The sequence below is a fragment of the Acanthochromis polyacanthus genome, chromosome 14 (genome assembly GCF_021347895.1).
Source record: "Acanthochromis polyacanthus isolate Apoly-LR-REF ecotype Palm Island chromosome 14, KAUST_Apoly_ChrSc, whole genome shotgun sequence".
Lineage (NCBI taxonomy): Eukaryota > Metazoa > Chordata > Actinopteri > Pomacentridae > Acanthochromis > Acanthochromis polyacanthus.
Window position 1 is genome coordinate 15,025,574 of NC_067126.1, and position 24,888 is coordinate 15,050,461.

A 24,888-nucleotide genomic window follows, 5' to 3' on the forward strand; every position below is an offset into this window, starting at 1 on the left:
CTTCCTGGTTCTCTTTGCCATCCCCTCATCCCTCCTCGCCTCCCCTCCGACTCCCCTGTTACACTATTAAAGCCTGTTACATTCTGCCCCAGCCTCTGCTGTGTGTTCTCTGCTCGGGTTCACCAACCGGTTCCTAACACTGAGTTAAAGTTTTAATGTAGGACACCATTACTGGGCTTGAATATCAAAAATGAACTTGTTTGAATTTAATCAGTAGAAAGGACATTGTGAATCACCTTCTTTTTAAGCTAGTAGTATTTATGTTTTTTTTTTTTTTTGCATTATATGTTTTGCTACATTTTAATCTTTGAGTCATGCTGTAGTGTACCAATTACAGTGCTAATGATAATAAAATTATCTTCTTAAACCTGCCAACTCACCTGAGGTACATTCCCACTGCATAGGCACACAAAAAGGAGTAGTCCATAGCTCCCAGCAGCTGTTTGTAGTTGCTTTTATCTGAGAATATTAAGAATAATTGTTAAATTAGACATTGCATCAGGGGTAACTCATCTGCAGTTGTGTTTATTAGGGTTTATTCTGCCAAGTTCTTACCTAATCAGTGCGAATTAAAAAGCTGTAAATGTTGCAATGTAGTGTTACTTGTTTTGCATATTAATTTAAAAAATGTAATCAGCTGTATAGCTCATATTAGTTTAGTATTTTCATATCATTTAAATATTGCTAACATCTGTGATAAAGAACAGTTATACAACAGCAGAACATGGCATCATGTTGCTTTGGTGCAAACCTCACCATCTATGAACCACACAAACCCCTAAAATGTCTCAAGTTAAGCAGATACAAACCAAAAGGCTTCCAGCCGCAGTCTATGTCTGTATAGAGTGATGGCAGGGAGGGCTGCTGGATACGGCTGCTGCTGGAGGCAATGGTGGCTAGTTCACTTAAGGATGAGCAGTTCTTCTTATGAAGCTCACTCTGTCAATACAAAATGAGTTCATCACTCAGTCAGGTCTTGCAACCCTCTAAAATGTGTGTTTTATAGTAATCATACAGTATAGTGTTTGTCAATGTACACAGAGTTCCATAACACAACTTTCATACTTGTGTCTGCTGCTTTATCATTTATCACTCATCTACACCCAGTGGTGAATTATTCATGCATTTATATTTATTTTTTCTTCCATTAGTGTTTAGTTATGACCACTGAATTAGTAGTTGTATGTGATTCCTTTAATTTAAAACAGTATGTGTTGTCTTTCCACTTGAACAGGACTACACACTACTAAAAGGTTTTTGCAGTTATCGCCCCCTGCGTTCTTACCATTGCAAATGCATCTCTATTATTTGGCCATGTCCAGGACTATTTTAAACAAGCCCATATTCAGACTTGCCTAAAGAAATTCAACTCAAAGCAAACACTTGCTCAGAACTACTATATAAATATAACCTTTCAGGCTTCCAGAAAGCGACCATAATGATTGCATACACGACCACTTTTTGAGAGCGTGAGTCAAAATTTCAAGTGGTTGCATGTGTGAGAAGGAATGATGACCATTTAGCTGTTTTGTTGTCCCTCTAACCAGAACAGGCAGCTACGGTGTTAGCCATAGCGATGAAAAGTATAACTTTAATTTCTTCTATTGCTCTGCCAGTAGGGTTAGGGTTCTGCATTCTTCGTCAGTCAACCCCTGTGTCCTCCCACTGCTAAACTGATCACTACCAGTTATATACTTGAAAAACTATGAGTGCATTCCCTGCAATACTACTTTAGCACAATCAGTGACTAGATGGCTGCTAATTTCTCACAACACACCTAAAACTAAAGTCCTGAGTATTATTCCTAGCCACATTTTCTGCAAAATCACCCCCTAATTCGGATCTCTATCAACCAACATGCCACACTCGGTCAGAAACTTGGGAGTAATTTTTGATCATAACCTTAACTTCAACCACCATGTCAAACCTCTGGTACAGCTGATTTAAAACTCAAACACAAGTACACTCAAAAACACTCGATTCACAGAATGTATAACCCCCATCCTGACAGAATTGCAGAATTACTCCCACTGTAAATTGTCAGAGAATTTAGTTTAGGATTCTGTTGGTCACTGTTAAATCTCTACATGGCTTGGCTCCACTTTACATCATCAAAGTGTATTATTATTTTCATCTTCACTTTAACTATGTTTAATACATGAACACACAATATCTTACTAACAGTGGCAAGCCGCAGTGAACAGCAGCTGATTCTGGGTTTTAGCCTGGGGTGTGGATGTGTTTGTTGCAGTGCAGGCAAAGTGACTTTATGAATGACATCTACAAATTTCTGTAGGAGTATTTCTTACCTTAACGATGCTAATAGGTTTCCTGGAGAGATGGAAACTGGTGTAGAGCAGGAAGGTGAGGACGAAGGTAAGAGCTTTGTACCTGCAACATGCAAAAGACAGCAGTGAAAACTGAGAATGTAATGAACAAATCCAAACATTACCTCTGAAATAAATGACATTATCAGTTTCATAGGCATTCATTGTAATGTTCTACTATGAGTTTTAAAATGATTCCCTGAGATTATCACACACACACGCACACGCACACGCACACACACACACACACACACACACACACACACACACACACGTTTGTACTTCTATCTTAGTGAGGACATCCATAGGCGTAATGCATTTCCTAGAGCCTTACCCTAACCTTAACCATCACAACTGATTGCCTAAACTTAATCCTTACCCTAACCTTAACCAAACCTCAATTCATATCTGTTCTCTAAAAACAAGTCTTCACCCTCAAACATGGCTGTTTCAAAGTGAGGACCGGCCAAAATGTCCTCATTTTGTAAAAATGTCCTCACTTTGATAGTTAAATGCAGAAAATGGTCCTCACAATGTAGCAAGTACAAGAACACACACACACACACACACACACACACACACACACACACACACATGTTTGTACTTCTATCTTAGTGAGGACATCCATAGGTATAATGCATTTCCTAGAGCCTTACCCTAACCTTAACCATCACAACTGATTGCCTAAACTTAATCCTTACCCTAACCCTAACCAAACCTCAATTCATACCTGTTCTCTAAAAACAAGTCTTCACCCTCAAACATGGCTGTTTCAAAGTGAGGACCGGCCAAAATGTCCTCATTTTGTAAAAATGTCCTCACTTTGATAGTTAAATGCAGAAAATGGTCCTCACAATGTAGCAAGTACAAGAACACACACACACACACACACACACACACACACACACACACACACACACACACACACACACATGTTTGTACTTCTATCTTAGTGAGGACATCCATAGGTATAATGCATTTCCTAGAGCCTTACCCTAACCTTAACCATCACAACTGATTGCCTAAACTTAATCCTTACCCTAACCCTAACCAAACCTCAATTCATACCTGTTCTCTAAAAACAAGTCTTCACCCTCAAACATGGCTGTTTCAAAGTGAGGACCGGTCAAAATGTCCTCACTTTGTAAAAATGTCCTCACTTTGATAGTTAAATGCAGAAAATGGTACTCACAATGTAGCAAGTACAAGAACACACACACACACACACGCACACACACACACACACACACACACACACACACACGTTTGTACTTCTATCTTAGTGAGGACATCCATAGGCGTAATGCATTTCCTAGAGCCTTACCCTAACCTTAACCATCACAACTGATTGCCTAAACTTAATCCTTACCCTAACCTTAACCAAACCTCAATTCATATCTGTTCTCTAAAAACAAGTCTTCACCCTCAAACATGGCTGTTTCAAAGTGAGGACCGGCCAAAATGTCCTCATTTTGTAAAAATGTCCTCACTTTGATAGTTAAATGCAGAAAATGGTCCTCACAATGTAGCAAGTACGAGAACACACACACACACACACACACACACACACACACACACACACACACACACACACACACACACACACATGTTTGTACTTCTATCTTAGTGAGGACATCCATAGGTATAATGCATTTCCTAGAGCCTTACCCTAACCTTAACCATCACAACTGATTGCCTAAACTTAATCCTTACCCTAACCCTAACCAAACCTCAATTCATACCTGTTCTCTAAAAACAAGTCTTCACCCTCAAACATGGCTGTTTCAAAGTGAGGACCGGTCAAAATGTCCTCACTTTGTAAAAATGTCCTCACTTTGATAGTTAAATGCAGAAAATGGTACTCACAATGTAGCAAGTACAAGAACACACACACACACACACACACACACACACACACACACGACAATTGCTGCAGTGATGAATGAATTTCAGCTGACAATAAGTTACTTAACCATAACTGATGTAGTGAGGAGCTTCTCATTTCTTAAACAACCATCTCAAAAGACATATCCTTTGATCAAGGAAAGGACGTTAATCTGCCTCAGAAGCGTCAAATTATTGGCCTGCATCAAGCAAAGAAAACAGCTCAGAAGATTTTTGAAGCTATAAAACTACTAAAATCAGGTTAAGAACCGTCCAACGCATGATTAAAACTTCGTGAACCATCATCTTCGAGGAGCAAATGTGGTCAGTCATGTGTCCTGAGGAGTCCAGATTTACCCTGTTCCAAAGTGATGGGCGTATCAGGGTAAGAAGAGAGGCAGATGAAGTGATGCACTCATGCCTAATGCCTACAAGCCTGTGACTATGGATATGATCTGGGGTTGGTCAGGTTCAGCAACGTTATGTTCCCAAAGAATGAAGTCAGCTGACTACCTGAATATACTGAAGGACCAGGTCTTTGCATCAGTGGAGTTTTTCTTCCCTGATGGCACAGGCATGTTCCAAAATGACGATGCCAGGATAAATGAGGCTCACATTGTAAATGAGTGGTTCAGGGAGCATGAGACATCATTTTCACACATGGATTGGCCTCCACAGAGTCCAGACCATAGCTCCACTGACAATTTTTAGGATGTGCTGGAGAAGACTACGTGCAGCGGTCCAACTCTCCCATCATCAATATAAGAACTTGGTAGAAAATTAATGCAACTCTGGACAGAAATAAATGCTGTGACATTGCGCAAGCTTATCGAAATGATGCCACAGCGAATGAGTGCCATATTCAAAGCTAAAGGCAGTCCAACAAACTGCCTGTGTCAAGCAAAAAACAGCTAAGAAGATTTTTGAAACTATAACACTAGTAAAATCAGGTTAAGAACGTCCAACGCACTATTAAAACTATTAGACTGTGTGACTTTTTTGGGGCCAGGCAGTGTACATATAGTTTGTACAAGACATCCAACTGTTGAAATATTTTCGATTTCTATCCATTTTGCTGGTGTAGCGTACTAAGGAGCAGAAAAACTGTTTATTGCCAGGTACATTTCGAAGCAAGACGCTGAGAATCCAGGGACCCTTCCTTACAGCTGTAAATATGGTAGGAGACCATCTGAAAAGACAACTAACCCAAAATTTTCATCCAAATGAAACATCTGCATAGTGGATGTTTACTGCAGAATGACCATGTACTTCCATCTTGGAGACAACAGTACACACTTCTGAGGCTGTTTAAATTGCACTGTGGAATATTTAGTTTTTCTATTATATTTTGTCTATCATCTGATTTTTCTCAAAATTATTTGGTACACACTCCACAAAACAGGTGGGAACACTGTCATAATTTTTTTCTATGTATGTCTGTATTTCTGTCTTTTCTTTATATGTCCTTTCAGTACATCATAATTTGGTCTGCAAAGCTTTGCTTTATTCTTATTTGTCAAAGCTATTTACAGTAATACAATAGCAGTGACTACATCATTTGCAATATCACCTAAATGTCAAATAATTCCAAATTGTATTGTACTGCTACAGTGGCCATCCCCCTAGAACAATGTCAGAGAAAACAAATATGAATGTGTTTGGCTTAGACGGGATCCAGCATGTTTTGCATTAACCTAGCTAGACTACTGCAATGAATGCACAGTCCAAACAGTAAAGCACAGACATGGGAGTGTGATGATATGGGGCTTCATGAGTGCAAAAGGTGTTGGTTAGGTGCCATTTACGAATGACACGAAGAATGTCTGTGGATTTACAAAAACATTGGCTGATGAGATTCCCAAACTGCATAAGCAGGGCAAAAGTGGAACATACCAGCATGACAATGATCCAAAGCCCTCTACCAAAATCACACAGGAATTACACAAGAATACCTTTACGATAATTTCAGAGAAAGGTACCACAACACAATCTCTTTAGCAAAAACCGTTGTAAAAAAGTCTCAAAAGAGTAACACAACATCTCTCCAGAAATTTGTGCAATACTGATATCCTCCATGCTGAGCAGGATTGAATCTGTCAGCAAAAATAAAGCTGGGACATACAAAATGTTGAAAAACAATCAAAATGTTTTTCTTAAGAATGGTGTACAAACTTAAGTTGTGTTAAGTTCCTATTCAAGTAGGTAGGGACATAGGGAATCTAAATCTAGTTTTGAATTTGACATGAAACTTAATACAGCTCAACTTGAATGCAATCTCATTACTGTAAGGTTAATGAATTGTGATTTTTTTTTTTTACATATACACACGTGGACAAAATTGTTGGTACCCCTCAGTTAAAGAAGGAAAAACCCACAATTCTCACTGAAATCACTTGAAACTCACAAAAGTAACAATAAATAAAAATTTATTGAAAATTAAATAATCAAAATCAGCCATCACTTTTGAATTGTTGATTAACATAATTATTTAAAAAAACAAACTCATGAAATAGGGCTGGACAAAAATGATGGTACCCATAACTTAATATTTTGTTGCACAACCTTTTGAGGCAATCACTGCAATTAAACGATTTCTGTATTTGTCAATGAGCGTTCTGCAGCGGTCAACAGGTATTTTGGCCCACTCCTCATGAGCAAACAGCTCCAGTTGTCTCAGGTTTGATGGGTTTCTTCTCCAAATGGCATGTTTCAGCTCCTTCCACATATGTTCAATGGGATTCAGATCTGGGCTCATAGAAGGCCACTTTAGAATAGTCCAACGCTTTTCTCTCAGCCATTCTTGGGTGTTTTTGGCTGTGTGTTTTGGATCGTTGTCCTGTTGGAAGACCCATGACCTGCGACTGAGACCAAGCTTTCTGACACTAGGCAGCACATTTCTCTCCAGAATGCCTTGATAGTCTTCAGATTTCATCGTACCTTGCACACTTTCAAGACACCCTGTGCCAGATGCAGCAAAGCAGCCCCAAAACATTACTGAGCCTCCTCCATGTTTCACCGTAGGGACAGTGTTCTTTTCTTCGTATGCTTGGTTTTTGAGTCTATGAACATAGAGTTGATGTGCCTTACCAAAAAGCTCCAGTTGGGTCTCATCTGTCCAAAGGACATTCTCCCAGAAGCTTTGTGGCTTGTCAACATGCATTTTTGCAAATTCCAGTCTTGCTTTTTTATGAGTTTTTGTCAGCAGTGGTGTCCTCCTTGGTCGTCTCCCATGAAGTCCACTTTGGCTCAAACAACGACGAATGGTGCGATCTGACACTGATGTACCTTGGCCTTGGAGTTCACCTTTAATTTCTTTGGAGGTTGCTCTGGGCTCTTTGGATACAATTCGAACCATCCGTCTCTTCAATTTGTCATCAATTTTCCTCTTGCGGCCACGTCCAGGGAGGTTGGCTACTGTCCCGTGGGTCTTGAACTTCTGAATAATGAGCCACTGTTGTCACAGGAACTTCAAGCTGTTTAGAGATGGTCTTATAGCCTTTACCTTTAAGATGTTTGTCTATAATTTTTTTTCGGATGTCCTGGGACAATTCTCTCCTTCGCTTTCTGTTGTCCATGTTCAGTGTGGTACACACCTTTTCACCAAACAGCAGGGTGACTACTTGTCTCCCTTTAAATAGGCAGACTGACTGATTATGAGTTTGGAAACACCTGTGATGTCAATTAAATGACACACCTGAGTTAATCATGTCACTCTGGTCAAATAGTTTTCAATCTTTTATAGAGGTACCATCATTTTTGTCCAGGCCTGTTTCATTAGTTTGTTTTTTAAATAATTATGTTAATCAACAATTCAAAAGTAATGGCTGTTTTTGATTATTTAATTTTCAATAAATTTTTTATTTATTGTTACTTTTGTGAGTTTCAAGTGATTTCAGTGAGAATTGTGGGTTTTTCCTTCTTTAACTGAGAGATACCAACAATTTTGTCCACATGTGTAAGTGGCATTGCACAGGGGTGTGGCTACCTCTGTTGTATACTAGACTATAGTTTGACAGATCATTTACTCCTGTGTCACATTTATCGGCCTTGCTTATGTCCTTGTTTATATGATAAATAATCTATCCTTGAGTATATTGAGTATAGTGGTGAAAAGCATGTGTGTGAACGCTTTGCTTGTGTGGTTCAAGTTACGCCGTACATTAATAAAACCCAGCTTTGAGTTTTTGTTAATTATAGTGTTCTGTATTACATTTAATGATGAATTTTACAAAAATGAATGTCTCCCTTCAGTTCCCTGTTACTCTTGCATAGCCAAACCAATCTCTATGGTGCTATGTCAGTGGTGGAGAGTCATCTGACTGTGTCAGATATATTTCTGCTACGGGGGAAAAAAATCGTTCTGGCTTGTTTGTATTTCTTTAAACCAATAACAATTGTCTTGAGCAGTGCAAAGTCCAGGATACGGCAATAGTGCCATTGCAAAATAGTGCAGGGGAACCTGTTTCAGTCCAATATGCTTTGGAACTAAGCATTTATTGGAGATTTTTGTGTAATATTAACATATACACAAAGTTGTGTAAAGACCATTACTGGGCTCATATTTCCTGATCCTACTATACAACAATCAAATGCATGAAACACATACTATAACCAGCTAGAATAACTTTGATGCACTCTGTAAGTGATGTGATCACGTGTGGCTGATCACAATTACAAGAGACATCAAATGACAGTGAAAATGTGTTACAATACATTTAGGCACACAAGGAGAAAGATATTTAACATGTGGTTGAACTCGGCTACATTAAGCAGTACAGATACTGATTTTGTAAACATTAGTAAGTTTTCTAGAATCTCCAGAGACTGCAATACCATAGAAAACATTTTTTTAAAAACCTAACAGACCCATCCGTATTCCTCATAAAACCCTAACACAACATTTTACTGCTCAACATTTCTCAATGTCACACCCTTCTCTGGTTTCACATATGCAGGATATCCTGAATGTTGAATGTTGACTTGTATTTGCAAATCATTTTGTTTACTTTATCTTTGCCATGTTTACACTCAACTATATGCTGTTTTCAGACATAGTTGAAACTTTTTTCATTTTATTTGCACATAAAGAGCATGGGTCTTGCTTGGACCTAGTTTGTGTCTCTCTTGCTTTACATACAAGTTACAAAGCCAAGCACCCAATTTCAGAAAAATAAATACCAGACAATCATTCAAAAACCTAGAAAGTGATTTGACAACACTTGACCGGATATTTCACTAATCCTTCTCTACCCTAAAACATTGAAGTTTTTGTGCACAAGGCTAAATTGCCTTGTAAACAGTCCTATAAGAAATACCTTAAAAATTGTACCAAAAATTGTCAAGTGTCCTGTGTTTTTCCAGAGGTAACCTGCATGTTTTTCTTCTTTTATTTATTCAGATGCCTAGTTTTCTGACTGAAATGTAAGGTAAGACAATAGAGGTGCAAACTGAACCTGAGTCAGGCCATTCCTCTTCATATCATGACAAAATCACAGCAAATAAGCTCATTAACTCAGAACACAAAATCTGAACATTCTACAAAGATAAATGACTCGAATGTAATACATCAGAGGCAGAAACTGAGGTCAGAACTGACTATGAAATGAATTTGGCTTTGTGTTCCACCCTGGTGTGTGTATTTAGTCGTAATGAGGAGTTGAACAGTAACTATCATCTGGCTGGAGAGCAAACACTTGAAGCTGAGCCAGAAATCTGCCTTCAATCTGTCTTAAGTTGTACAGTATATGGGTGGTTTCACAAGCATGCACACTGGTCTAAAGAACCACTCTGCATATAGAGGCACTATAATTTATTCTGATAAGATCTAGGTAAGAAGCCCTGTTAAACAGGCTCCTATTTCTCCAGTGGTTGCTGTATGTACTGCAGGGAGTTCAGATCTAGTCATTCACAGAGTATACGAGGCATGTGTCTCACTAAAGGTGAATTATTGTTATATCATCACAAATGGACTTAGGACTACATGAGGTGTTAATGTGAAAGCAGGACCCCAAACTAACTTTATACAGTTTCTTCATTTAGTTGCTTCACAATAATTTAGGTGCACCTTAAGGTTTTTTTTGGGTGCAACTATGTGCCTCAGGCTATCTCACAGTTAGTTTGAATCACAAGCCAAATATAGTCCCTGCAAAAGGTGTGCGATACCTGATGAAACCCTATAAAGAATGCAGTATTTCCTGTATAATTAGCTGCTATGCATCATCCACAGAAGCAAATATTATGCAAGTGGACTGCCCGACATTCCTGCTCCACCCACTTGGATAAAATGTAGTGTATGTTCGGATTGCTAAGCTGAAACAATCCCATCTCTCTGAAATATCTAAATAATAACATTTAATTGTATCACCTTGTAGAAGTAGTTTTGAAAAGGGAAAAGCACACATTCTAACTGCCCAAGGTCAACCACTGACAACTGAAACTGTTGGCAAACAACTCACAAATGGTCAGACATGAAAATTCATACAAAAGTGTAAATGATTAGATGACACACATAATCAGTCAGAGTCAGATTCAGATTTACCATTGGTCTCTGTTGAAGGACACCAGTATGAGGACGCCTGGAGGGACTGGAGCCATGTTTGGCTGCAGATAATGAATTATCAAATTAACAGGCAGTTGATGTGAGTGCAGCATTACAAATGTCCTCATGCCAAGGAGGACGCTGAGGTATGTGCAGACATGGTGGGGCTCTCTCAGCTCATCTCCTTCGCTGATGAAGCTGCTGTGAAATCAGCATCAATGGGAGACAGCTCTCATATGAAGCAGCGCGGCTGGATAGAAAAGTCAGGAGTCTGAAAAGGTGACAAGAGAAAAATGGGGTGAGAGAAGGGCAATGGAGTTGAGAAGAAGCAAAAAAAGGAACACATATAGGTGCATTTTTGAGCAACACATAAGCTGAAAATAACAGAAAAACTGCATTGACAGTTCAAGTGCAAAAAGAGTACATCAATGAAAAGAGCACATTAATGTAATGTGCTCAAGTTTCCAGTGGACAGCGAACAAACTCATTTGCATATAAAGAGCATGAATGTGAGCATCATTAGCATGCACAATTGAGAGACTACGTGTTAGAGACTTGGCTGGAGTGTAATGTTTTATATCTGTCAGGAAGTTAAATCTGCATTTGAGATATTTTGACACTGGTTGTGGGGCCATTGTCCCTCATGAGTCCAGCCCTCTTTAACATCTAGTTCAGACCTGCGACCATTTAAAAAAGAAAGGACAGACTGCTGTTACAAGCGAGCAATGAGGCTCCCTAATGTTTGTTTCATTTTCTTCTTTCATCTTTGATACTCCTTTTCGACCAAAAAGAACCAGGTGCTAGTTCAGTGCTGGAGCTTACTTGGTTCAAATCTCCTGCCTCCTAAGAACCGGATTGCTTTTCCACTGGCAAGGAGCCAAGCTAGAGCCAAGCCATTGTGTCACTGTAAAACGTCTGTACGTCACTGCCGTTCAACAATGTTTGCGCATCATAACCATGCAAGTAGTGTTCAGAATAGCTTTATTGTCATCATAGATGAGGGCATGACTTTGCAAGCCTACATTGTGATCCAGAAACAAAGAATCTGACTGCTAGTAGCTACACGCCTTCATCGAAATCACAGGAAACAGCGACTGTTTGAGAGGGACAGGTAATTGTCACAGACGTAGATGAGAAGTGGCAATATAAAGCAAAATTAATCAAAAAATGTATCCATAAAAGAAAAGGCTAATAAAAGCAGAAATATAAAGACAAATTAATAATTTAAAAATAAGAAGAAATTTGCTTTTCTTTTGCCTTTAAAACGAAACTATAATGTCATAATGTCGCTTTAAAAGTAAAGGAAAAATGTGCAGAAAAAATATTACAAAGAGTAAAAGAATAATAATTCCAAACAATTCCTTTTGAGTAACCATTTCAGTGACAGTGTGAAAAAAAATCCCTTTTAAGACGAAGAACCCTCTGGCAGAAAAAGGTTCAGATGGTGGCCATTTGCCTTGACCGGTTTAATCACAACCTTGACCTCGTTCTCACTTATGGCACAGAGACCCAGCAGTTAACAGTATTTCCCCAGAACCCTCTTCTTTCTGACCATTTTATGATAACATTTCAATTTACAACAATAGATTGTATAGGAGTTACAAATAAATATCATTACAGTAGATGCCTGTCAGACAATTTGGTACCTAAATTTAAGGAATTAATACCCTCTCTATTTAATTCAGCACCATTTACTGATAAAATAGAAGGCAAATATTCTAATTTCACCCCCACAGAAGTGGATTATTTTGTTAATAATGCTTCAGCCTCACTGTGTACAACACTTGATCGTGTTGTCCCTGTAAAAAGGAAAGTTCTATCTCAGAGAGGACCTGCTCCTTGGTATAATTTCCAGCTGCAAACTTTAAAGCAGGCATCCCGAAAGCTGGAAAAGAAGTGGTATTCCACTAATTTAGAGGAAGTGTATGTAGCTTTGAAAAGTAGCCTGGTAATTTATAAAAAAATAAAGCTCTTTGTAATGCCAGGACAGCATATTATTCATCTTTAATAGAGGAAAACAAGAACAACCCCAGGTTTCTCTTCAGCACTGTAGCCAGGCTGACAAAGAGTCAGAGCTCTGTTGAATCTTGTATTCCTTTAGCTCTGAGCAGCAATGACCTCATGAGCTTCTTTACAAATAAAATTACTATGATTTGAGAAAAAAATTAATCTGGCCCTTCCTGCAAATGTCACAGATGCTTTAGAATTGGCTGTAAGACCTGATGAATATTTAGAATCTTTCACTCCTATACATCTCTTTAAACTAATTTCAACAGTTTCTACATCCAAACCATCGGTATGTCTTTTAGATCCTATCCCAACTAGACTGTTCAAGGAGGCTTTACCTTTAATTAATTCCTCAATGTTGGATCTGATTAATCTCTTCCTAGTAACAGACTATGTACCACATTCTTTTAAGGTTGCTGTAGACCAATTCCGTCTGAATTCATAGATGGGGATTGCAGCACCATTTTCAATTTGGCTTTGGAAGATAGTGGTGGGAGATCATGATTTAAAAAAAACTTTATGTGCAAAATTACAGGCATCTACTCCCAGTAGTTTTTGAGTTATGGCATTTTCAAATTTTAATAATTTAGTCCAAAATGCCCTCCCCCCAATCCTCGCCTAGAATTTTTAGGTTTTAAAATGCTTGTATTTCTGCTTCTAGGTATCACAGAGACTTGAAATTTGTTCTCCAAGCTCCCTACATGTTGGTGATGTCCTAAAACAACACACACACTCAGAAGTCTCTACAGAGCAGGGGGAGCCCTCGAGGCACATTATTTAGAGAGATATGGACTGCTAAACATTGCCCCCCATGAAAAGTGCCTAATTTTCAAGGACCCTGAAGTCAATGTAGCACAGGTGGTAGAGATCTGCAAATTTGCACAGAAACTCATCTATCCTCTTACTATAGCCATGCAAAGTCCCAACATCTAGCCATCACTGCATCATGCTCAATTTGCCTAGAGGGCTCCCCCTGTATAAGTTATAAGTCATTCTGGTCTAGAACAATACTACATGGTGCTAAGACATTAATCTGTAAGATTTCTAGTATTTTTAACACCCTTACCCCTACTCGCGAGTGGTTTTTACAAATAATTTATACATTTTGGGCAAGCCCCCTGCTCTGTCGAGACTTCTCCTGAGTGTGTGTGTTGTTTCTAGGACATCACCAACATGTAGGGAGTTTTGAAAAAAACTTTCAAGTCTCTGTGATACCTAGAAGCAGAGATATAAGCATTTTAAAACCTAAAAATTCCAGGCGAGGATTGGGGGGAGGGCATTTTGGCCTAAATTATTAAAATTTGAAAATGCCATAACTCAAAAGTTATTGGGAGTATAAGCCTGTAATTTTGCACACGAAGCTTTTTATCATGATCTTCCACCACCAGCACCCACAGTAAAATGGAAGATGGTGCTGCAACCACCTTCCTGAATATTTGGTGTTTTGGGATGGAATAAGCCTGGTTTCTCTTCATTGGCTTCCTGTAAAAGCTAGAATAGAATTCAAAACACTTCTCCTGACATATAAAGCTCTCAACAACCGATCTCCATCATATCTTAAAGACCTGATAGTACCATATTATCCTAGCAGAACTCTTTGCTCTCAGACTGCAGGCTTACTTGTTGTTCCTAGAATTTCTAAAAGTAAAGTGAAAGGCAGAGCCTTCAGTTATCAGGCGCTTCTCTTGTGGAACCAGCTCCCAGTTTGGGTTCGGGAGGCAGATACCCTCTCCATTTTTAAGACCAGGCTTAAAACTTTCCTTTTTGACAAGGCTTATAGTTAGGGCTAACTCAGGGGATCCTGAGGGGGTCAGCTGGTGTCTTCTTTGGAACATCTGGCTTCCTCTAGGATGCCGCTTAGTTTTGCCCCTAGTTATGCTGCTCTAGGCCTAGGCTGCTGGGGGACCTCTCTTGACGCACTGAGTCCTTCTCTATCTACTAGGGATGGGAATTTCAACTAATTTCCCCACCGACTAGTCGCAAATTTTATTTGCGACTAGTCGACTAGTCTATAAAGCCAGAAAACTTGCAATTTAATACACATATTAAATTAAAAGTTTAAAATGCAATTATTTTTTTTTATTCTGATTTGCGAGTCGGCACCGTGTATTCAGGCTCGATATACTGCATTAACTTTTCGAAGCCTATGCCTTCAACAAAAGACGGTGGCAGCATACCGCGGGCAGTCATTTCACAAATCAGTTGTGTAATCTTTGCTGTGCGGTGAGCATCACAGCGTCTGGCTGGAACAAAAGCTCTCATGCTCATCTGCCTTGCCCCACCGCCATGCTCGCTGGGTCCAGCCTTGCCATCTTCGCCTGCAGGTCTACATCAAGGTGTTAACAAGGAATGTGGTTTCTCATTGCTCCGGATAGAGGGGTTATAAGCGAGTTTCTGCTTAGACAGCCGACAGGCGACCTTGTTGTCATCTGCTGCGTCAAAATACTGCCAAACGGTGCTGATTTTCTTATACGGGAGCGTCGCCATTTTCCCACTTTACCTTTCCAAACTTTCTTCCCCAAACTGTGTGGCCCTGCCCCCTGCTACGTGTGCGTGTGAGGGGAGGGGAGGAGGAGCAATTCTCTCCCTGGCTGCTCAGCCTGTTTACAAAGAAGCCGAGGCAGAGGCGCGAAGAACAAGGTGCATGATGCTTAATGCAGCGTTAAACCGACTAGTAAAATACTAAACGTTTAGAAAATGAGTGGGCGGTTAAACGATTAAACGACTAGTCGCGCACATCCCTACTATCTACCTTGATATTTAATATATATACTGTTATTGCATTACACTAACTCTGTTTCTGCCTGTGTTCTTTCTCAGAGTGTCCCTGGTCCCAGAGCTGGATGCTTCAGGTCTGCGGTTGCTGTCCTACCAACCGGTCTAGTCTCCATCATGTCCACTGTGGGATGCTGCTGCTGACCTTCCTCCAGCCCATTGCTTCCAGCTGCCCATTTCCATCAGTCTACTCTGTATCACCCTCACTTTACTTGATATGCTCTTCTACAGATTTTTGAGTTTCCTACCAGTTATATATGTAGTATATTTATTGCCAGAGCTGTACATCATAACAGTAAACTATGAATCAGGTTCAATGTTAGCTTCTACTCTGTATGTATCATCTGTCTTATCATACATGTATCAGATTGTGTGTTCTATGTTCCCTGTTCCCCTCCCCCTCTCTACCATCTACATCTACCTCTTCTGTCCCTCTCAACCTGCCCGGCCAACAGGCAGATGGGTCCCCCCACATAAAGAGCCGGGTTCTGCTCAAGGTTTTTTCTCTGTTAAAAGGGTGTTTTCCTTGTCACTGTCGCCTTTGGGCTTGCTCTGGGGTTCAGGCATATGGGTTCTGTAAAGCATCTTGAGACAATTTGACTGCAATTGGTGTTATATAAATAAAACTGAATTGAATTGAAAGTGAGGGTGAAGGGGAGACAGAAGAGGACAGCAGATATGAGAAAACTGTTGAAAGCAGCCAAAATGGATAGAACATATAAACTGTTCATATAATTTTAAATAACACAATGCAATGCAACATGGTCTTACTGACGTCTTTTGAATAAATCCTATAAAATGCATTATTTTGAGTTCTACTTTGATTACAGTCTTTTAATGAAAGTGCTTTTGGCATCTTACATTTGTCGCTCCACTGAAGATTTAAGCCATTTCATTCATTAATTGCGGTTTTTAAACTATTTTATCAATGATTCTGTGTACCATTACCCATAGTTCACATACTGAAAGACAGTGTACCTCATTTTTGCCATTCAAAAAAATTCTAGCACAGAAGTGGTAGAAGAGGTGTGAAGTAGGAAATAGTGAGGCAATATGAACATCAAAAAACATATTTCTGCAGAGGAACATTACAGAGCCTTCAAATACAGATCAAGTACAATGTCTTTGTTGTACCATCTCAAAGGCCCTAAGTCTTTGTTTTATGGAGGAAAAAAGTATGAAGCCTTTAAAATTGGTGGATAGACAGTGACAAACTACTAAACTGAACTTAACCAGGATATCCACTCAAGAGGTACAATTGCTAACCACATCGAGAAGAGGTACAATGATAAGAAAGGCAAGGTACTGTTACATCATGGTTAAAGTCCACTGCATCAGGAGAAAATGGAATTTGAAATCAGCAGTCCTGCTTGCATACCAGTCAGACACAAACCAGACTACATAGGTGAAAAATTGAATGAACCTGTGCCGATGTGAGGGCTAGCTGGTTGACTGATAGCCTATGTCTATGGCATTACATAAAATATTGTGGCACCAAAGACTTCAGTCATGCTAACAATCAGTGGCATGCTTTGCACAAACTTTACATTTGGCCATAAATTCTAGGTTTTCCAGCTATGTGTTTAGGGCTATTGGTGCATCTGGGATGCTAATGAGTCACTTGCTACCAAACCACTGGGAAGCAACAACAACAAATTAAAACGACCAGCTCACCGGCTAATGCAGTTCTGCAAAACAAGATGGAACTGTTTGGGATAAGTTTGAAACCCAATTACACATACCCAATTGTCTTTAGTCTGATTAATTCCCTGTTGTTGAGAAATGAGGGTGACAGCAGTTAAAACATAAAGTTCATGTTTTAAGTCAAGGCACCACTATCCTAGCAAATGAAGGTCATTTCCTGACGTATTATTCCAGATTGTGATTTTATCGTTGCAATACATTTTTTGTATAAGCACATTATGATACAGTCTGTCCTCTTCACTGAACATTTACTAGTCTAATTATAACTGCTACAGTAAGATAACTCATTTTAGGATGTTATTATTTATGTGCATATGTTCTCTTGCCATACTTTGGCAATCACCAACATTGATTACATTAGAACAGGGGTCAGCAACCTGTGGCTCACGGGCCAGATGTGGCTCTTTTGATGACTGCATCTGGCTCGTAGGTAAATCTTAGCTGACATTGCTTAACATGATAAGCAATGAATATTTCCACTGACAATTTAGAGTAAAATGTTACAAAAATCACAATGTTAAAAATATAAAATATTCTCATGCATTTTAATCCATCCATTTTCTACCACTCTTGTGCAGGGTTGCAGGTGGCTGGAGCCAATCCCAGCTGTCCTTCGTGGTACAAGAGGGGCCAACACCAAAACTCAAAATTTTTAATGGATAATGCGGTAGCCTACACGGGTCATTGTGAGGTCAAGAAGTAAACTTCACTCCTTTTAATCAAGTAGTCAAATAGCTAATTTATGCAGAGCAAACCTGTTTGACGAAGAAGATGGTGAAAAGAAAAAAAAGATGAGGAGTACCGTACATTTCAGCACGAATGGACAGAAGAATTCACCTTTGTATTAATGGTGAGAAGTATTTTATTTATTATTGGTTAGCTTCAGTATAACAACATCATTAAAAAAAAGAATACATTCAGAGACGTATAACTCCGTCAAAGAACGCAGCAGAGTTATGTGACTATCAGTGTACGTTTGTCTGTCACTCTGTGAATCTGTCTGTCTGTGTGCAACATTATTAAAAAACAGACTAACAGATTTGGATGAAATTTTCAGGGAAGGTCAGAAATGACACAAGAACCACCTCATTAGATTTTGGCAGTGATGGAGCTTATAGTCTGGATCCATGAATTTGTTAAGGATTTCCCTTTGCAACATACAGCGGCCGGCACGGTAACACCATAACCATGACAACAAGTAAAGGCTATGTCAGTTACTTGTATCAATTCACTCTACTCGCTACATATTTCGGTCACACAATTCAGTATGTATACATAACGTATGCCTGCACAACACATGCCTGTGCTCACGCAAGGTCATTTTTTATTTAGTTTGACGGCCAAACTATATTAAATAGACAGATTCTATGATGCCATGATTTCTGAATACATAAATTGAGAAATGAACAGTCTTGGAAGAGCATTGCACTCTGAGTGTTTTTCTTGTTATACTCTAAAATTGTTAGTCTTACTTAAATACACACATTTAGTTGTATTCAGTGTTAAAAATATTATATGGCTCTCACGGAAATATATTTTAAAATATGTGGCTTTCATGGCTCTCTCAGCCAAAAAGGTTCCCCTGCATTAGAACAGCAACACAAATACCTTGCATTTCTTATCCCAGTGAAAGACAATTCCCATTATGCATTTTAACTATTTTTACTTTTTCTTTTACTTTATACTCACCAAAGACACTGATTGAGTGAACAGATTATAAAAGTCTCTGGCCACTAAAATTTAAGGATCTGCTGTTTCTCTTTTTTATGTACATGAGTTTGTGAAATGTGCATTATTATCCCATTGCAATAAGGTTCATGGTGTGTCCTGATCATGCATGTGTGCATGTCGATAGCAAAGGCAATACTGATCTACAATCTTGAAAAAAATGTGCATGTAAACGTACTAATTTGGCTTCTGGACTGAATAAATAAACTGAAGATGCCACCTGTGGGTCTAGAAAATTGGAATAGGCATTATTAACTAAATTCTAAGACATAACTGTTAATCAGCTAGTACAGGGGTCACCAACCCGCAGTTCCGGGGCATGCGGCTCTTTCATCCCTCTGCTGTGACTCCTTGTGGTTTTGGAAAATAAACAATGCGTATTTAATTAAAATGTATTGTATTTAGTTCATTCGTTTTTAAAATATAATTCTAAATTTGAAGATTATGGTGATCTTATAAAATCAAAATAAACCGCGTACAGTTTTTTGTTGCTCAAAATATGTTTCACAACCGCCAATGTGCAGCACCCAGTGGCACGTGACTTCTTGAACTTTTCGACCTCAGATAGGTCAACTATGGACACATCTAAGAAAACAGCATGTTTAACACTACATGAGCAGATTCATTTGCTCTCACTGTTGACTAGACTGGTTCACCAGTATGCTTAACATGTGATGAGACAACAACAAAAAGTTAAATGTCCCAAGACATTTCCACAATAAACACAAAGCCCTTCCTCAAAGATATCTGGATGAAGATGAGAGAAAAAAAGCTGTTTCAGAACTGATCCGGAAGGTTGACCTGAGCAAAAATCATTTCAAGAAGTAGATGAAGTCCGCAAATTCAAGTACATATGCTAGTTTTGTAGGTGCTCAGGAAATAGTCAGGAACGGGAATCCATTCACAGATGGGGAATAAATAAAAGAATCATTCATCTAGATTTCAGAAAATCTATTCATGGACTTCAAAAACAGGCGTGAGATTGTGTAGAAAATCAGGGATATGCACCTCTCTGCAAAGACTGTCAAAGACAGAATCATAAAAATGGCAGAAAATATCACCAGACCTCAAATTAAAGACATCAATTCAGGTGTGGCGTACTCAATTGCCTGCGATGAATCTAAAGACAACCGTGACATTGAACAAATACCGCTGTTGTGCCGATGTGTAAAATCCGATGGGTCATAGGAAGTAATGACTGAGTTGATACCACTAAAAGGTCGAACACAGGGGAAGGACATCTGGGAGGCTGTCTTGGATTGTTTAAGAGCCAAAGAAAAAAACACCTCCCATCTGGTGTCAGTGGCTACTGATGGAGCACCAAGTATGACAGGAGCGCAGAAGGGCTTTATGGCTTTACTGCAGAAGTCACTGGACTAAAAGTTGCTGACTTCTCATGGCATCCTGCACGAAGAAGCACTGCGTGCTCAAACATTTCTTCCGTAATGGGCAGAAGTAACGAATGCCATCGTTCAGATTGCCAAAAAATAATAGCAAAAGGTTTAAATCACTGTCAGTTCTGCTGGTTACTGAACCAGGTGGAAAGCACATATTCTGATCTCTTGCTGCACAAACGAAGTCCGGTGGCTGTCCAGAGGCGAGGTGCTGAAACACTTTGCCATATGTCTGGAAGAAGTGAAAACTTTTCTGGGCAGCAAAGGACTCATCTTTCTTGACCAGGAACAGCCAGAGTGGCTTAGAAAAGCTACACTGTATGGTAGATATGACAGCGCACCTAAACATGCTGAACATAGCTCTTCAGAGGAAATGAGGCACAGCTCTGCAAATATTAGAGGAGGTTTTGGCATTTGAGCGCAAGATGACAGTGTTTGCCAGAATTTACAGAGAGGTACACTGACTCACTTTCCCTATTTAAGATTTCAAACAAGCTCACAACATGATAAATTCAGAGTGTTTGCAGTCTGTAATTATGGCAATGCAAACATCACTTGGGAAACGGTTCTGTGAGTTCAGGCAGAAAAAGCACATTACACTTCCCTGTCACTCCCTTAAGCATCGATTCATCCCTACTGAATACATCTGCACTGGCAGGTGTGAGTCAACCTTATCTTGAGATGGAACTGGCCGACATAGCCAACAAAGACATATGTGTGTCCAAGTTTAAGCGCTTGACAGCTGATCTTGAAGATGTTGCCTGTCAGAAGGCCGTTCTTGCTCAGAATCACAAGTGGAATAATATTGAAAACCTCCTCAAACCGGACAAATTTGTGGTCAAAACAGGCAATGCTATCCCTGACATTTATATAAGCATGGAAAAGTCCTACATAGCATAAAGGTAAAAAAAAACGATATATGCAGTGTTATTTTCATTTTAAATGTCAAAAGGGTTTCGTGGCTCCCACTGTTTTCTTTTCCGTGGGAAACAGGTCCAAATGGCTCTTTGAGCAGGTAAGGTTGCCGACAGTTGAGCTAGTAATAATAAAACTAATCATTTATTTTCTATTCTTACATTTTTTGTATCAGTGATGGATGTATGATGGATGATGTAGCTGTAGCTAAAAGTTGTGGCCATCAGTTTTAATTATTTCAGCTTTGTCTCTGGAATCATGTTTGTTTAATCATTTTGCCAGGTGCTATAATACCAATGAGTCTTGGCTGCTGCCAATAAGATGACTGGGAGATACCAAATTGATAACACTGAAGAGAATTTAGTAAATAGATTTAAGCTTCAGATTGTGTTGTCAGTACTTCAGCTTTAGCTTCCAATTGCCAATTATGATACACAGAACAGAATGCTTGGTGATTGACTGTTTCTTGGTGTAATGCACCTTAGAAGCTGTAGCGAATGACCATCTTTAAACTTATATGTACACAAGCTTGTATTTTTAACTTTTTATCACCAAACTTAAGACTTTACAAATGATTCTTATTGAAAATATAAGCAGGTGAATTTTATAAAGTCAAGTTTAACTTAATTGTTTGTTGTGTATAGGTTTAAAACATGGGATGGAGCATTACTACATGACTGTCAGACAAGGAGTCAGACACATGCATACATGTCAACCTCTTCAAAAGACCACCAACCAAGTCACTGAATTTGTACCACAAAGCTTCATCTCCAATTACGAAATTTCTGCCTTTTCTCTTTATCTAAACCCAGTGAAACACACCAGCTTGATGATGTGCTCTGCATATTCATTTGGCTTTGAACAGGTGGGCCAGAAATGGCATGAATATTCCTCCTTCTGATACAGGAGAACACGGCCATGTTACGACAAAGAAATCTTTGCACGTCTGTCCTGAAACCTTGATCACTTGACTTTTATAATCACAGTCACAACAAACATCTGCATAATTGGGTTCATGGTATAACCCTTGAGGCTTCACCTTATGGTAACTTCAAACACAGCTCTATGGATGTATTTTACTGCAGCTTGATCAGAGTTTCTTTTTTCAGCAATAATGTCTAAACCAAATCCAACACAGCCAATACAGTCGTGCTACAGAGACAGATATGGAAGTAATTTTCATAAATCCTTTGTACGATCTAACACAGCTTCAGTGTTTGTTGAGGCTGAGTGGAGCATCTTAAACCTAAAACGTGGACAGTACTCCTATCCGGGTTTTTTTTTTTATTGGCTGTTCGGACCTTCTAATCTGGGCATTTTATACTTAATACATAAATACATACTTATACATTTTCTCAGTTGTTCCTCTTGTATGGCACATACTGGACATTTAAAAATCGAAATAGACGCGCATTAGTGGCGTACAAACTGAAAAGAGACAAAGCTTGTCAACACTGCAACCTTGATGCAAAGCCTTAGCTTCCTGTACATTGTAACGACAGCTAGCTAAAGCATTTTGAAGCTGGAGCAAATGTTCATCTGCCCCCAACGGCAGTTTTCGTTCCCCGACAAAATTTGCCATTAACACTGCGTTCCTGCTGATGAGCTTACCTTGTACGATCAAGTCGATCAAGTTTTCTGTTCGTCTGTGGCTTCAGTTCTACGATATATCCTCCACTTCCTTGTGTGAAGGCTCGAGACTGTCACCTCAGAGCCACACGCGCAGCGAACTCGCGTGCGCACGCACGCACGCACACAGCTGGGCGGTCCGCGGCGCTCGCTCCCCTCTGCCACTGACGTCATGCCGGACGTCTGTCCCTGCGATAAAATCAACAAACAGAAAGAAAAAAAAAACAACAAACAGCAAAATTAGCATATTGTGTCTGAAAGTTCTCCTGAATAATTTTATTTAGTTAGCTTTATGAACTTGTGTTCTGTTTTTAGGATCAATTTCAGAAAGTTAAGTAAAAACTAAGAGTTTATTAACCCGAAGACAAACTATGGCATAAATAGGTCTTCATTCCCTTGAGAGAGGTTACACAAACTCTGGGTCAGTTGCTATGGTCACTGATTCTGTCAAGTTAACCTGCTGGTTGGAAGGCTTTCCTCAACAAACTGACTTTCTCACTGAATCCTTATTTCAGCCTTAGACCTGCACTCTTTTTAACAACCAGCAGGGGTTACTCCTCTGGTTGCAGAAAGAGGTCAGATTGCATATAAGTCAACTAGACGAGCCCCCAACAGAGGGCAGAACCATGCCCATGCATGATACTCTGTATCAATTTTGATCATCCTACGTATCTCCCTTCCCTTCCCTTGATCTGCTGACCTGTAACTCCACAAGTGAGCAGGGGACCTTAGACTGATCTTCAGTGCCAAGTTTGATCATCCTGACTTCAGCACTTGCAGAGATATCTGACCGGACATACCCACACACCCACATACATACATACATACATACATACATACATACATACATACATACATACATACATACATACATACATACATACATACATACATACATACATACATACATACATACATACTTACCCAGCCAGCCAGATATCGAGGCGAATGCAGTAACGTTCGTCAGGCATGGTTAATAAGAAAATGACCCTAATTCTCTTGATCTGTTACCTCAGCAAGCATTTTTGTGATGACTTTATGAACTTACTGTTTGAAAACAGCATGTTCATTTTAAAAATAATGGTCTTATTCACAGTAAACTATGCCATAAATTAGGGTTTGTTTGACTGAGAGGTAGGTGCTTATACTGTTTGTGGCTTCCTCAGTCAGATCCACTGCTCACTCATTGCATCATTACATCACCTCCAGTGAGCAACATTATGCTCACTATATCTCCAGTGCTGTGAAAAAGTATTTGTCACATTTGAATATTTTATATAATCAAGCTAATTTTAATATAAGATAAGGTTAACCCAAGAAAAAACAAAATGCAGTTTTTAATTGATGATTTTATTTATTTTAGAAAAAAGTGCTGTCCAGCAACATCTTGCCTTATGATAAAAAGTAATTGTTCCCTTAGCAACCAATCTACAAAATGACCAAATTCATTTGGCATTTGAGCTCAGTTTCGTCTGCTACAGCCGCTTAAGATTACTGTCAGGCTTGCTGAATCTGAACATCTTAAATAGAATCTGTCTGGCATTGTGAAGTAGCTAAAGTGTCTCAAAAAGCAGCACGTGCTGTCGTGTTCTGAAGAGGTTCAAGAACAGATGCAAAACCAAGTCATAGACATTTATCATTTTGGAAAATGTAACAAAGCTGAGGATCTGGGACTCCAGTGAATAGAATAGAATAGAATAGAATAGAGATATTCTATTAATCCCTGAGGAGAAATTTGTTTGTTACAGTACAGTCCCACACCTGGTTTCCTGGATTGGGGAATACCTCACTGACAGGCTGCAGTTCGTCAGACTGGGCAGCTGCACATCAAGCACTTTAGTCAGCAGCACGGGGGTGCCACCGGGTACTGTGCTCTCCCCTGTACTGTTCACGCTCTACAAATCTGACTTCCAGTATGAATAGGAGCTCTGCCATATGCAGAAGTACTCAGATGATACTGTGACTGTTGGATATGTGGAGGGTGAAC

The 24,888-nt window shown here is 39.3% G+C and overlaps 1 protein-coding gene and 1 long non-coding RNA gene across 4 annotated transcripts in view; both read right to left on the bottom strand.

Moving 5' to 3' along the window:
* Nucleotides 1-23,027, bottom strand: part of slc37a1 (solute carrier family 37 member 1) — a 69,567-nt gene extending 46,540 nt beyond the window's left edge. The window contains exons 1-5 of the mRNA XM_022210186.2: nt 22,884-23,027; nt 10,750-11,020; nt 2,310-2,391; nt 810-939; nt 381-459 (exon numbers count right to left, since the gene is read on the bottom strand). Coding sequence (XP_022065878.1) covers nt 381-459; nt 810-939; nt 2,310-2,391; nt 10,750-10,877 — 419 coding nt within the window. The 5' untranslated portion in view covers nt 10,878-11,020; nt 22,884-23,027. The remainder of the gene's footprint in view (nt 1-380; nt 460-809; nt 940-2,309; nt 2,392-10,749; nt 11,021-22,883) is intronic.
* LOC127537134 (uncharacterized) lies at nt 2,424-5,010 on the bottom strand. Of its 3 annotated transcripts, none has more exons than XR_007946629.1 (3): nt 4,002-5,010; nt 3,328-3,702; nt 2,424-2,667 (listed from the first exon to the last, which is right to left on the bottom strand). It is a non-coding gene; the product is annotated as an uncharacterized LOC127537134 (long non-coding RNA). The 3 variants fall into 3 exon arrangements; XR_007946628.1 differs by having other exon boundaries at nt 2,427-2,712; nt 3,328-3,657; nt 4,002-4,268; XR_007946627.1 differs by having other exon boundaries at nt 2,432-2,712; nt 4,002-4,268.
* Nucleotides 23,028-24,888: the final 1,861 nt, after the last annotated feature.